Genomic DNA, 14,527 nt, shown 5'->3' on the forward strand with positions numbered 1-14,527 from the left:
TTTTATATTCCAGTAGTAAAGCACAGTTGGACAGTTTGGACAGTAGCTTAGTAGAACGAAGTTGTGCTCACTCCCTGTATAACTAAGCATGCACAGAATATGTTCTCAATATGTGTAAAGGCTTGCTTTCTGAAAATTCTGAACTTTGCAAAATATTCTATTCAGCTCTATTTCTACTTATATTCTGCAGATCTCTTCCTTATTTTACCAGAAACATCACACTGAAATCAGAACTTTATTTCTTACTGTGTGCTGAAAATGACTAGAGTACCTATCCTTTATGTATGTGAACAGGCATAGATTTCGGAAGGGTGAAATGTTGGCCCCATTTAAGTCAAGAAGGCTGTGTCTACACTACCTCCCTACTTCGAAGGGAGGATGGTAAGTCGCGTGTTGGGAGTTTAATAATGAAGTACTGCAGTGCATATGCAGCACTTCATTAAGCAAATTCCACGCCCCCACCACCTGCGGCAACTCTGAAGTTTTAAACTTCAAAGTGCCAGCTTGTGTCTAGCCACAGCTCACCCGCTGATACTTTGAGGTGCCTGGGGTACTTCAAAGTCCCTTTACTCCTCAAAAAGTTCAGAATTTTGAGGAGTAAAGGGACACCCTACTTACCATCCTCCCTTCAAAGTAGGGAGGTAGTGTAGACACAGCTGAAGAGCTTTTCCAGTAACTCCAATGGGACAAGATTTTACCCATGGTGTGTTAGTAATTTTTTTTCAAAAGAAAAGCCCTCCACCCCTTTTGAAAACACACACACACCTCCATGCCTAAATCCTTGGGCATGCAACTTTGGGGCACAAAGAACACAGATTTGTGCATGCTCCTCAGGCAGCACCAGAAAGAGGTTTAAACTCAGGCTACACAATTTTGGATATGTGCATTTAGAGCTGAGGCTGGAGCTAATTTGAAACATGGGTCATGACAGTCAAACCTCACAAATGTCTGCAAGCCCATTGTATTACTGGATAACATTTTCTTGGATTACTATATATTTTCCACCCATTGCCATTGTTGTAATAAAAGATTGGGAAAAGATCTATTGTATTAACCAGCCCATCTCCTTTCTCAGGCAGGATTCTTCCCTGTTAACTAAAGGTAGTGAAGGGATGGACTCCTAGTGTCAACAGCATTAACAAGAACCAGTGCAATCTATCAGCTGCTTCCTTTATCCCCTTGTTTTCTGAAACCCTACCTTAATCCCAACGTATTCAGAAGGGATAATGGGCCGTTCCAGTGTTGGAAGACTTGACTCATCAATGTTTTCTCCAATCATCACCTTTGTGGCCACATCAATGAAGTCTACGCCGATAGTCTTGGACACAAAGGGAAAGGAGCGTGAAGCCCGTAGGTTGCACTCTATCACCTGGAGAGGCAAAGAGTAGATACTTCAGTGCCACAGATTTGTTAAGCAGAGATAACATTCCTCCTTGGAAGGTAAATTCACAGATGGAAGCATGTTCTGGAGGGTTCTGAAAGCTCATCCCCAAGGTTGCAGGGACAGCATTCACAGTAGCTTGACAGAAATCTCTCTAGATTCCCATGTAAGATGCACAGGCAGGCACAGGAATTGTGATAAAAAATTCTGAGTGACTGTGGAAAGACATCTTAAAGGAGTCTTAAAGTAGCCTGATTTTCACAGGGCCAGAACTCGCCACTGTCAGTTTGACAGCCAACAAAGGAGGCACCCAAAATCACCAGTCATTTTAAAAAGGGTGACCTGTGTTTTCCACACTGTATCCTTGGCTTCAAACATCTCAGTGCCCAGACTAGTCGCAAGGGAAGAGAGGAAACATCTTTGGTGAGTTACAAACACAAAAGCCCCTTTTGCTCGTTCTGTGAGATCACGCTGTTTTTATTTGTGCATGGAGATTTTGTCGGGGAAGCATCCGGGAAAGTTGACTTCTAGGCCTGTAGCTGGAATTTGTTTAGTGGCAAAGCTAGAAATAAAACATCACAAAACATCACATGGGGTTTGAGAGTAGAGAAGCAATCCACGCACATGAGAAAGAGAGATTGAACTGAGGTGAGAATGGAAGAGTTAAAATGGGTGGAGATCACAAGGAGACAGAAAAGGAGGGCAAACAGTGCTAGGAAAACCCACTCCCAAAGTAGAAGTCCTGTGGCACCTGAGAGACTAACAGATATTTTGGAGTCTGTTCTGGTCTGGCTATGGTCTGAAGAAGTGGGTCCGTCCCACAAAAGCTCACCTAATAAACTTTTTTGCTAGTCTATAAAGTGCTACTTGACTGCTTTTTGTTCCAAAATAGTGTTAGTCTCTAAGGTGCCACAGTATTTCTTGTTGTTCTTGCAGATACAGACTAACATGGCTACCTCTCAATACTCCCAAACTAGTAGTTCAACCAGATTTTACACAGATCAAAAACATTCTAGTCTAGTAAAATCTTCCATGCATTGCCACAGCTCACAGCTACCCTTACCGACACAAGCCTCTGCCTTTCACAGATGGCCAGGACTCACTTGACTTTCCCCATTAGCGGCAGCAAGCAAAGCACCCATTCCTGTTGGCCATGAGTGGGCAGACATTTCCTGTACACCTGTTATAGCTATTAACACCACTTCTTTAAAGATAACCTTTTCATGGCACACAAATGTGCTTTGGCCCTTTTGCACCCACCCATATTGTCCTTCTCGCTTTTTAGCATGCTGCCCATCAAGAGCCAGGCTACCAAAAGATCAACAGGTGAAGGATAAAGTCAAGATTAAGCTCAGTTAATAAAAGGAGGCATGAGTCACACGTGGATAAATCACACTGAGAAATGGCTCTTCCATGGCAGATTTGAGCACCGCCTCACACAAATATGTGCCGACAGCCAGCAATTCGACAGTGCTCGCTGCACCCACAAATGGCAATGGTGTGAACACAGATGGAGCTGTTTCCTCACACCGCACTGCAGAGTGCTCTACACAGTGGTGAATGACATATCAATGGCACAGAGATCCCTATGCCCTGGCACGAGGCAGGGATTAGGTGCGCAGCCCCACCCACACACCACCGCTTGCTGCTGAAGCTGTCTTGGTCTCTCTGCTCTGGGGTGACCATGGAGAGACAGAGTGCTGGTGGGGCACACACTGAAACTGCTTGGAAAAGCCTCTTCCCTAACAGCTGAGGGAGTTCTTACCAAGACATCATTGCCTCTGACCAGGAACTGAACATTGAACGGGCCAGATATGGAAAAGGCGCGTGCGATCTTTTTGGTGATGATTTTTACCTACAAAAAACAGGGAACAGAACATTATTCATTGCATAACAATCGGCTCCAACGTGGGATCCGCACCATCATCCTCACAACCAGTAGCGTCTTCTGGAGGACGTCCGCTCAGGATGATGGGAATGAAAACAGAGTCTCACCAATTTAATGTCTACAAGTTGTATGGTGACTCCCTAAATATTACAACAGAATGGGAAGGGACTGCTCACACTTCTTCTCAAGTGGAGATAACTGCCCAGGTTATATCGGGTTTCCGCTAAATGGGTATTTTACACTTGGAAAGGAGTGCTTTGCTCTTCTCTATTCCCAAAATCCACTTAGCAATATACAAGTGTCATTACAAAACAACAGTACCTGTACCATATATACTGGAATAAACTGGGAAAGGAGCCATCATCTCGTGTCCCAGACTAAGATACCAGTTTAATAGAGGGCTTTGTATAGCTCAGCTCCATATTACAGACCACTGTAAGGAGAAAGTTTCTGAATTTTTTTGTAATTAAAATACCACTTCTTGCTTAAATGTTCCTGAATATCTCACATATGTTATTGTCTAAGGATGAGGAATTGTGATCCTGAGCCTTTATTTTCTGATCTGACTACAGGTTGAACCTCTCTCCTCTGGCACCCTCAGGTCAATATTGTCTAGAAGCATTACCAACACTTCCCCTGCTTGCTGGACTCTTAGAAGACATTTAGGGATAAATAACAGCACAGAACACTGAGAGCCAGGATGGATGTCTGTAAACAAACTCTATGAGATCACAGGAAACATGACCACACACATGACAAACGATCATCCAGCTAACTAAAATCATGTCGGATTACAGGTGTTGCCCGATGAGAGACTGATGGATTATAGAGGGTCAACCTGTGGTCAGTTTTAGTGAAACACTCACTTTCTCCAAAGCTCCTTGGCTAATAGTCTGTGTGGGCAGCATCAGCGTGGCATCTCCAGAGTGAACTCCCGCATCCTCCACATGTTCAGAGATGGCATGTGAGATGACCTGGGCAAACAGAAAGAGTCACCAACCAATCAGTCTGTGGTGCCTGGCTCCATACCCACCACTACAAAGAAGAGTCCCACACAGGCCCATGGGGAGAGGTGAAAAACAGAAAGGGACACCAAAAGGGGAATTCACCAGGCAAATTAAATTAAAGGAAATTTAGGAGGAACAGTTACTGATGCTGGATATCCAAAAAGGATTTGTGGATGAAACTATGGGCCATCACGAGCTTCAGCACCATAACGATGCAAGCTGCAGTCATGTTAACAAAAATCAAATGTCCAGCTTCAGGGCACCATGTGTCTGTGTAGTCCAGAGGTGGGAAGTCCCTCTTACCCCTCCCCTTTGCATGGTGTGCTGTTTTGTTTCACTTTCTTCGGAAACAGCAAGTGTGGACCATTGTTGGAGGGACGATAAGAGACTGAGTGGAGCAATGGTCTGATCTGTCTCAGTAAATCCTACATTCCTGTTCTAAGTCCCAGCCCAAATCAAGTTCTTTCACTGACTCCAGTGGACACCGGATCAGACCTTGCAAGAAGCACAGCCACTTTGGAACACTGAGTCCTAGACAGATGGATATGCCAAGGAAGCATGTAGCAAGTAAAGGCCTTGATCAGGAAATGGGATTATATTCACCACACCCTTTCACTATATGAAGAAGACTAAAGGCACAGAGAAAAGGAAGAAAGGTACATCTTAAAACAGAAAGCACAGACAGAAGAGTGACCCATGGCAGCCATCTTTGAAAAGCAGAAGAGCAAGTAAACTGTTCTGCTCAGCAAGAAAGCATCTCTATGCACCACTGCACAAAACCCACGTCTTCTACCATCGTGTTAATCACACCCGAGGGGTCATGTTCTCCATGCCCCCCGTCCAAACAAAATAAAACAAAACAAAAACAGAAGAAATTAAATATAAAGGAAAAAAAAAGTTCTTACTTTTCCAGCTTTGGCAACAGCATCCATTTCCACTTCTCGGGCTCCCTCGATGAATTTTGTGAGTACAACTGGGTGCTCCTGTCAGGAGGACAAGACAGAAAACAAAACTTCTGGGCAAAGGCGTTTCTGGTCCTGAGGGAGACCTAACTCCTCCACCACTGGAGCTCCCATTTCTTCCGCAGCCACTTCCAACACTTCACACCCTGACACCTGCTACAGGCACCATGCCCTGCCTGGATCAGGCCATAATCCAAACCGCCCTCTGTCAAATCCTCTCTGCGATGATTACGGCAAAGGGACAACTGATAATAGCTCAGAACATGGGCAGTGGGAAACGTTGGTCTCTCTTCTATTTCTGTATTTAGCCATTCAGGCTATAATCTAGTCCTCGGTATTTTTAATAAAAGTCATGGACAGGTGCTGGACAATAAATGAAAATTCACAGCTCTGGCCAGTCCATGATTTGTAGTGAACTTACCCGTGATTAACTCTTGGGGGGTGATGCTGCTGGGGGGAGGATGGGGTGGACGTTGGGGGGAAGGGATGCTCAGGGTCAGTTTCAACAGCTGCCATAGGCCATGGCTGTCCAGGGACTACTGCCAAGGGCTGAGGACTGTGGCTACTCTAGTTAGATGAGGCTGGCTGCTGAGGCCAGCAGACTGTAGTTGCTTCAGCTGTCTCAGGACTACCGCTGGTGGCTATTGAGCCCAGGGTGTTATACCTCTCCCCAGGGCCACTCCCAGTAGTGGCCGGTGTGGCTGTCCTGGGGGTCACCTGCGCAGTTGGCCCTAGAGCCAGTTGTTTGGAGGCCCTGGGGTTGGTCCTATTGGCTTCTTCAGAAATCAGGAATTTTGTGGCATGCTGCAATCTCCATAACTTCTGCAACCCATATGACTGACACAGAGCCCTACTGTCAATTGCAAATGAAGTCACGCTGAGCCATCCAGAGATACATGTCCCAGCTCTGCATAACTGTGTGATGCTATCACTGATGAACTCATTCTCCACTTCCTATCTCCTCTTTTTTTTAAACTATTCCTAATTTTCCATCAGCACTTTGGGGCAGAGAGCATGCAGGGCTGACAGGCAGGATGGCCCTGTGGTTGGGATAATAGCCTCGGTCTTTGGAGGAAAGGCTTCAAGTCCCTGCTCCGCTACAGACTTCCTCTGTGACCTTGGGCAAGCCACATAGTTCTAGGTCTGTGAAACATGGGTAATAGTACAGTCCTGCCTACCTGCAGTGTTTGAAGGATAAATGTATGTGAGGTTGGGAGGGGTTCAGATACACAGCAAAAATAGATTGTTAGCAGAAGTCTTTCTGGGTGTTTGTGCACCATGTCTCCTAACGGAGCCTCAGGCCCCAGGAGGGCCTTTGGTGTTACAATACTATGAAGTCTCTTGTTAATCTGTAGCTTCACAGAAAAAAAAAAAACAAGCAGCCCTGTAGCACCTAAAAGCCTAACAATTGTATTTATTAGGTAATGAGCTTTCGTGGGTAAGGCCCCATGAAGTGTAAATAATAATAATCCACACACAGCTCTGCTCAGCATACAAACAGGATCAGTGCGTAGTGACAGGACAGAGCAGACTGCAGAAGAGCTAAAGCCCAGCATACCACACCTGTGCCGTATGCACTGATGGTTGACCATTTTCAAGCCTAACCCATACTTTGGATTTGATCAATGCAGGCACCACCCAGCTGCTCCCTGGCTCTTCCCAGCTCCCATTGCAGCAGATTGTTCGGGCCACATTTAAGTCTCCATATTTTATCTGTCCCACCCACTATTAACTCTTGTAATTTATTAGGAAATAAAATGCAATAAATGAGATCCTGTGGTACTTAGAAGACTGCTCGGGGGAATAAAATAAAATAAAATAAAATAAAATAAATGCTACAAAATACAGTCTCTTGTATTTATTGGAGTGAGAGTAAATTCCCAGGAAAGGCAATGCCACCAGCTCGAGTGCTTCATAAATTTAGAAGACTATATCGTGCAGCTTTTGGTCTTGATGTAATTTTTCATCAATGCTTCTAAGTGTGCACAAAACTTACTTCATTCCCATCACCCTCACCGCCCTTGTGGAGGATAACAGTTCACTCTACAACCTTTCTGATGTACTAAGTGCCCAATGATGCTCTTCTATGGACAAACTGGTGCGAGAAGTAAAAATCACAGAGGAAGTGACGTGCATAAACCTCGGAGCAAGTTGTGGTGCTGGTTGGCCACTTATCAGGCTGGAAAGGCTTTGGCTATGTCTTCACTAGCCTGGAAGATCGACCCATTCAGGGTTGATTGATTTTGCGTATCTAGTAGGAACACGCTAAATCAACCTCTCAGGGGTCGCAGTCAATCCCTGTACTCCTAGCGAGATGTCAGAAGTAAGGGAGGTAGATGGGAGAAATTCTCCTGTGGACCTTCTTCAGTAGGGACGGCCACGTAAGCCGAGCACAGATAGGTCAGTTCTAGCTACACCATTGCTGTAGCTAGAATTGCCCATCTGCGATCACTTACTTTGCCTAGGGTGGACATAGCCTTTGTTAGAGTATATGTGGTTGGTAAAACACAGACTAAAGCCGTGTCTACACGTGCACGCTACTTCGAAGTAGTGGCACGAACTTCGAAATAGCGCCCATCATGGCTACACGTGTCGGGCGCTATTTCGAAGTTAACATCGACGTTAGGCGGCGAGACGTCGAAGCCGCTAACCCCATGAGGGGATGGGAATAGCGCCCTACTTTGACGTTCAACGTCGAAGTAGGGACCGTGTAGTCATTGCGCGTCCCGCAACATCGAAATTGTGGGGTCCGCCATGGCGGCCATCAGCTGAGGGGTTGAGAGACGCTCTCTCTCCAGCCCCTGCGGGGCTCTATGGTCATCATGTGCAGCAGCCCTTAGCCCAGGGCTTCTGGCTGCTGCTGCGGCAGCTGGGGATCCATGCTGCATACACAGGGTCTGCAACCAGTTGTCGGCTCTGTGGATCTTGTGTTGTTTAGTGCAACTGTGTCTGGGAGGGGCCCTTTAAGGGAGCGGCTTGCTGTTGAGTCCGCCCTGTGACCCTGTCTGCAGCTGTGCCTGGCACCCTTATTTCGATGTGTACTACTTTGGCGTGTAGACGTTCCCTCGCTGCGCCTATTTCGATGTGGTGCTGCGCAACGTCGAAGTTGAACATCGACGTTGCCAGCCCTGGAGGACGTGTAGACGTTATTCATCGAAATAGGCTATTTCGATGTCGCTACATCGAAATAAGCTACTTCGAAGTAGGCTTCACATGTAGACGTAGCCTAAGTCACATAACCCATACAAAAATCCCATCCCGCAAAAGCTTATGCACATGCAGGCCTGCTCATGGGGAGATGTGGGGGATAGAGAAGGGGAAAATGAGGCAGTTCTCCTGGGGCCCAGCATGTTTAAGGAGCCCAGGGCTCCAGGAGCACCAGGCCTTTTAAATCACTGCAAGAGTGCCACTCTGGGCAGCGGTAACGCTGGGGATTTAGCACGGGGGAAGGTACACTCCGGATGACAAGGAGGAATGGCTACCCTTGGCCCCACCCCTTCTGGGAGCATGGAACCTGGTGTCCCCCTATTCCCCTGCCCCCCACAGACTCTGCCTAGGAGCCCGTGGAGGCTGCTGGCTCCCCTACACACAAGCTTCAGTGTAACAGGGCAACTCTCAGTGTATAAAGTAAATCACACGTGCCCAGGTCTGCGCTGGAAAGGCTTGCCTGGACCTGACTAGCTATGCCAACAAACACTTCTAGTAGAGATGCAGCTGGCACCATTTCCCTGAATGAAGTAAGAACTTCAGTAAGGTTTTTATACCAATCAGTGATTCCACTATAGGCCTCGCCTAAGTCTTTGCAGGTCGTGGGCCCTAGGATTCAAATCCTGGAGATCTATTACAGTAGCCCAACTAGCCTGACCGTAGCAAGCACACTGTCCCATTTGTACAGGGACACCATACGCTCACAGCCACAGGGAACTGCACACAAACCCACACCCATGTCCCCAGGAATATAACACAATAAGCACTGCCAAAATTCTGCTCCAGAAAGAATCTCTGTGAACTAAGGAGCAGATCCTCATCGGGCGTGATGCTCCAGACAGGCAATGGTTAGGAGTCACAGCGACCAGCACGCCAAATGCCAAAATACCTTTCAAAGCTAAAATCACAATAGTGGTTTGTATGGTCAAACTCTACCTCTAATTGTGGGTGCTGGCCCTGGGCTCTTTAGAATTGTTGGTCCATAATTTCTCATTTCTCAAGTGGCGCTAGTGACATTCACCCTGTTTGGTAAGGTGGTTTGCGATCCACAGATGAAATTGCACAATGTATTCTTACCATTTATGTTTTAGGGTACTGACTTCTTTACAGGAAGTATCCCCTGCAATGTCTTATCTCTTGGCTTGTCTCACCTTCCTGGAGGGCTAACCCCGTCACTCTTAAATCTTTCAAACTTTGTCAAACCATAATGAGCTTTGCCTGTGCCTGAAACCTGCATCACTGAAACTTCGATGCCCGTTCATTTTAACCTCAGCTATTTGTGATGCTGGTGCTTATTGCTTCCCAGGTCTGCTCAGATCAGAGACCACACATGGAAAAGGAAGAAGAGGACAGTAACATAGGAAAAGAGTTAGGACCCAACGCATGGTAGGTCTACACAGCAAAGTCACTTTGAAATAACAGCTGTTATTTTGAAATAACTACCCTAGTGTCTACATGACGCAACTGTTATTTTGAAATAATTTTGAAATAGCAGTTGCCTTATTTTGAAATTGGTAACCCTCATTCTATGAAGGGCCATGTCTACACTAGCCCCAAACTTCAAAATGGCCATTCAAATGGCCATTTCGAAGTTTACTAATGAAGCACTGAAATGCATATTCAGCGCTTCATTAGCATGCAGGCTGCCACGGCACTTCGAAATTGACGCGACTCATGGCCGCACGGCTCGTCCAGACGGAGCTCCTTTTCGAAAGGACCCCGCCTACTTTGAAGTCCCCTTATTCCCATGAGCTGATGGGAATAAGGGGACTTCGAAGTAGGTGGGGTCCTTTCGAAAAGGAGCCCTGTCTGGACAAGCCACGCGGCAGTGAGCCGCGTCAATTTCGAAGCGCCGCAGCAGCCCGCATGCTAATGAAGTGCTGAATATGCATTTCAACGCTTCATTAGTAAACTTCGAAATGGCCATTTGAATGGCCATTTTGAAGTTTGGGGCTAGTGTAGACATAGCCAAGAATAGCACCTATTTCAAAATAGCTATTTCTAAATAGGGGCTGTTATGACAGGGAATAGAACATATTTCAAAGTAAACCATAATGCATCCAATGGCTCTATTTCAAATTAGGCCCTACGTGTGTAGACCCTGTATTTTGAAATAGCTGAGCACTATTTCGAAATGGATTTTTGAGTGTAGCAGCGTTATTTCAAAATGATCCATTCCAGAATAGCTCTTCTAGAACAGCTTGTTTTGAAATACGGCTGCTGGGTAGACATACCCCCAGAGACTGTTAATGAGGTGGACTACCATAGAGTGGTGAACTTTGGGTAGTCCACAGTTGTTTCATAATCTTATCAGTTCCCTTACTTAACCTCTCAAATACCCATTGTTTACTATCACTGAGGTCAGACACAGCAGAACCTCAGCAGAACAAATAATTGAGCAGAACTAGAGAAGTTCATGGATTTTGTTTGCTAGACCATAGTATGCTATTCATGCCTTTTGGAAATAACTCTCATTTCACTTTTCTGCTTCCTCTACATTTCACCCCCTTGAAATCAACAATTCCTGTATTAAAAACCAATTATCCCAAACTAGTTTTTGAAAGCATTTGAAAGGAAAACATGGCTTTCATCTTCTGCATTTTAAGCTCTATGGATCGATGATCCCAAAGGATCCATATATTAAGCAGAGAGCACCACTTCCCTTGGGCCAAAAGAAAAAGATCCACATCATGAGATGGGAAAAAGTAAAACAGCCACCACGAAACTTTACAAAATTTTATGCATTTAAAGTAACAGAGTGGGAAAAAAATCAATAGCAGATGAGATGTTTGTATAAAATCCAAGTTGTGGACAGATGCCAAGTGACATGATTTAAATATTTGAAAACAGAGGTCCTAGTAGCAGCCACCTTTCACTAATGGTAACTTGGACAGGAGAGATACCAGCCCCAATATATTATGCTCAGCATACATAACAAAGGCAAGCCTCCAGATAATGGCTCCTTTTGCTCCAACCATAGACAGCTATTTGAACTTGACTTTAGTGCCCATCTCCAAAGGTCCAGATCCCTATTTGGGTAGAGTAGCACTTTATTCCATGAATGGCTTCAATTACATCGGGGGGCCACTGGGGGAGTAAGTTACTGTTCAGCCTATGGATAATCAGGTTCTTCTCCTAAGGAAGGGACAGAAGGGGTAAGACCCACAACTGGGTTTAAATTGCCTCATCCTCAAAGGAGAAAGCACACAGCTAGGAGGAGGCTGCATGGCAAAGAGGCAGGGGAGTACAAGTGAAATGAGCATAATGAAAGAACAGAAATGTAAAGACATCAATAGGTCAAGGTCTGATACCTGGGAGACTCTGGTGGCTTCTGCCAAGAACTTCTTCATCTCCTCTTCTGTGAATACCACATTCATTGCAGACCCACTGAGAGAAACACAATGGAACAGGTCAGCTTCCTTCCTTGTTCAAAGCCACCAGGCCAGCTTGACATCAGAGCACTCAACCTCAGAATCCTTGGCTGTTACAGACGATCTACGCATAACCCTGACTCAAACCACTTGCTCCCTTTCTGGCTGGAAGAAAGGAGTTGTAATCCAAAGCAAATCTCTGTTGTATTTACCCAACAAGCCGAGGGACCTCAAGGAGACATTTGAGGAAACTGCTTGAGAGAAGACTCAAAGAGAAGTGTGGTGCTGGCAGTGAAGCACGACCCTCCCCAAAGCCCCCCTTTCTGATGCAAGGCTTTAAAGGGCGTGCAAAATCTTCATGTGTTCTCGGAGATGCTTACTCAGCAACTGCTTCCTACTCAGGGCCGACCCTCTCTCACCTCAAATTTCTGACTTTTTTCCACATGTGTGTAACCACCCACAGGCAGACACAAACCTGGGACCTCTGGAGCTTAATGCAGCAGACTCTACAGTTTGAGCTAAAAGCCAGCTGGCTCTCAGCTTAGGCTGTAGAGGGCAGTTGTTCTTTCTCTGTGAAGTGGTTGAGATGCCACTACATGGGGTAGTGAACCATTTCGAGGTGTGTGGGTTATATGCGCATGCTATCTCTGAGTTCACTATCAAAAGGGATACTTCTAAAACCCCTTGGCACATGGAGCCAAAATTGCAAAGGCTAGTGATATTTATGACAAAAGGGCTGGGTCTACACTTGCTCCCAACTTCAAAGGGAGCATGTTAATCAGGGTGACGGGAGATTACTAACGAAGTGCTGCAGTGAATATGCAGCACTTCAGCCGTGTCTATACGTGCACGCTACTTCGAAGTAGCGGCACTAACTTCGAAATAGCGCCCATCACGGCTACACGCGCCGGGCGCTATTTTGAAGTTAACTTCGACGTTAGGCGGCGAGACGTCGAAGTCGCTAACCCCATGAAAGGATAGGAATAGCACCCTACTTCGATGTTCAACGTCGAAGTAGGGACCGTGTAGTCGTTGCACGTCCCGCAACTTCGAAATAGCGGGGTCCGCCATGGCGACCATCAGCTGAGGGGTTGAGAGACGCTCTCTCTCAAGCCCCTGCGGGGCTCTATGGTCACCGTGGGCAGCAGCCCTTAGCCCAGGGCTTCTGGCTGCTGCTGCGGCAGCTGGGGATCCATGCTGCAGGCACAGGGTCTGCAACCAGTTGTCACCTCTGTGTATTTTGTGTTGTTTAGTGCAACTGTGTCTGGGAGGGGCCCTTTAAGGGAGCGGCTTGCTGTTGAGTCCGCCCTGTGACCCTGTCTGCAGCTGTGCCTGGCACCCTTATTTCGATGTGTGCTACTTTGGCATGTAGATGTTCCCTCGCAGCGCCTATTTCGATGTGGTGCCGCGCAACGTCGAAGTTGAACATCGACGTTGCCAGCCCTGGAGGACGTGTAGACGTTATTCATCGAAATAGCCTATTTCGATGTTGCTACATCGAAATAAGCTATTTCGATGTAGGCTTCACGTGTAGACGTAGCCTTCATGAGGCTAATTCTCCCCTGCGGCAACTTTGAAGTGCTGGCATGCATGTAGCTGTGGGCACTTTGAAGTCACTGCGCTACTTCGAAATGCCTTTACTCCTCGAAATGCACTCCTCAAAAGGCACTTGAAAGCAGTGCAGGCACTTAGAAGTGCCTGTGGCTATATGCATGCTGGCATTTCGAAGTCTGATGCTTCGAAGTTGCCGCGGGGGAGAATTAGCCTAATGAAGTGCTGCATATTCACCACAGCACTTCATTCGTAATCTCCCATTGCCCTGATTAACATGCCCCCTTCAAAGTTGGGGGCAAGTGTAGACAAGCCCCAGGAGAACTGTTGCTGAGAATTGTTTTGCAGTACCTTTCCCACAAATGCTTATCACAGCACAAGTGTGTTATCTGACAAACAGGTTTTTCTGTGAAAGCTCCCCATCCCTAGCAAATGGAGAGGGGAATGGAAGAAAGGAGATGTTATTTGCCTCCCTTTCAAACAATTGCTTAAGCTTTAAAGAATTGTAAGGTTGTTATACGTGGGGTTTTTCTGTGTGGCGTACTCAGTAATTCTCAGCCTCCCATTTACTTCAGTGCATAATTTTCAAAGGAAGTTTGTGAAGAGGCGTTTAAGAAAAGTTCATTAAGCATCTTTAGCATTTGAGTTGCAACAGTGGTTCTCAAAAGCCTGATAGTTTTACCTAAGATTCCCAGCTGCTGTTATGGGGACAAATGCATGGATTTCAGTGGAGCTACCCAGAGAATGAGGATGTAGACCACGGTGTATTAGGTTATGTCGACACTAGGGAAAGTAAGTTGACTGCAGATACCCAATTCTAGCTACATCAATTGCGTGGCTAGAATCGATATATCTTTGCTTGGCTTACTTGGCCATCCTTACTGAAGAAGGTCCATGGAAGAGCTTCTCCCATCAACCTTCCTTATTCCTCATGTCTCGTGAGGAGTACAGGGATCGACTGAGAGCCCTGAGAGGTCGATTTCACATGTCCCTACAGATGTACAAAATCGAACTCTGGAAAAGCGACCCTGAGCATTGCCTCCCAGAAACTGAAGTAACCCAAAGGTTAAATGTTTTCTTTTCCAAGTCACCTGGCAAATCTCAAGAACTTTGATTGTATTTAATCAAACAACTGAGCAATATAATCAAAGGAACAATTC

General features: G+C 46.1%; 1 protein-coding gene across 1 annotated transcript in view; it reads right to left on the reverse strand.

Moving 5' to 3' along the window:
* CPS1 (carbamoyl-phosphate synthase 1) overlaps positions 1 to 14,527 on the reverse strand; it is a 134,580-nt gene that overhangs the window by 19,363 nt on the left and 100,690 nt on the right. The window contains exons 28-32 of the mRNA XM_075000834.1: positions 11,757 to 11,832; positions 5,182 to 5,259; positions 4,136 to 4,243; positions 3,147 to 3,236; positions 1,199 to 1,369 (exon numbers count right to left, since the gene is read on the reverse strand). Coding sequence (XP_074856935.1) covers positions 1,199 to 1,369; positions 3,147 to 3,236; positions 4,136 to 4,243; positions 5,182 to 5,259; positions 11,757 to 11,832 — 523 coding nt within the window. The remainder of the gene's footprint in view (positions 1 to 1,198; positions 1,370 to 3,146; positions 3,237 to 4,135; positions 4,244 to 5,181; positions 5,260 to 11,756; positions 11,833 to 14,527) is intronic.

Source organism: Carettochelys insculpta, chromosome 8, assembly GCF_033958435.1.
Source record: "Carettochelys insculpta isolate YL-2023 chromosome 8, ASM3395843v1, whole genome shotgun sequence".
Classification (NCBI taxonomy): Eukaryota; Metazoa; Chordata; order Testudines; family Carettochelyidae; genus Carettochelys; species Carettochelys insculpta.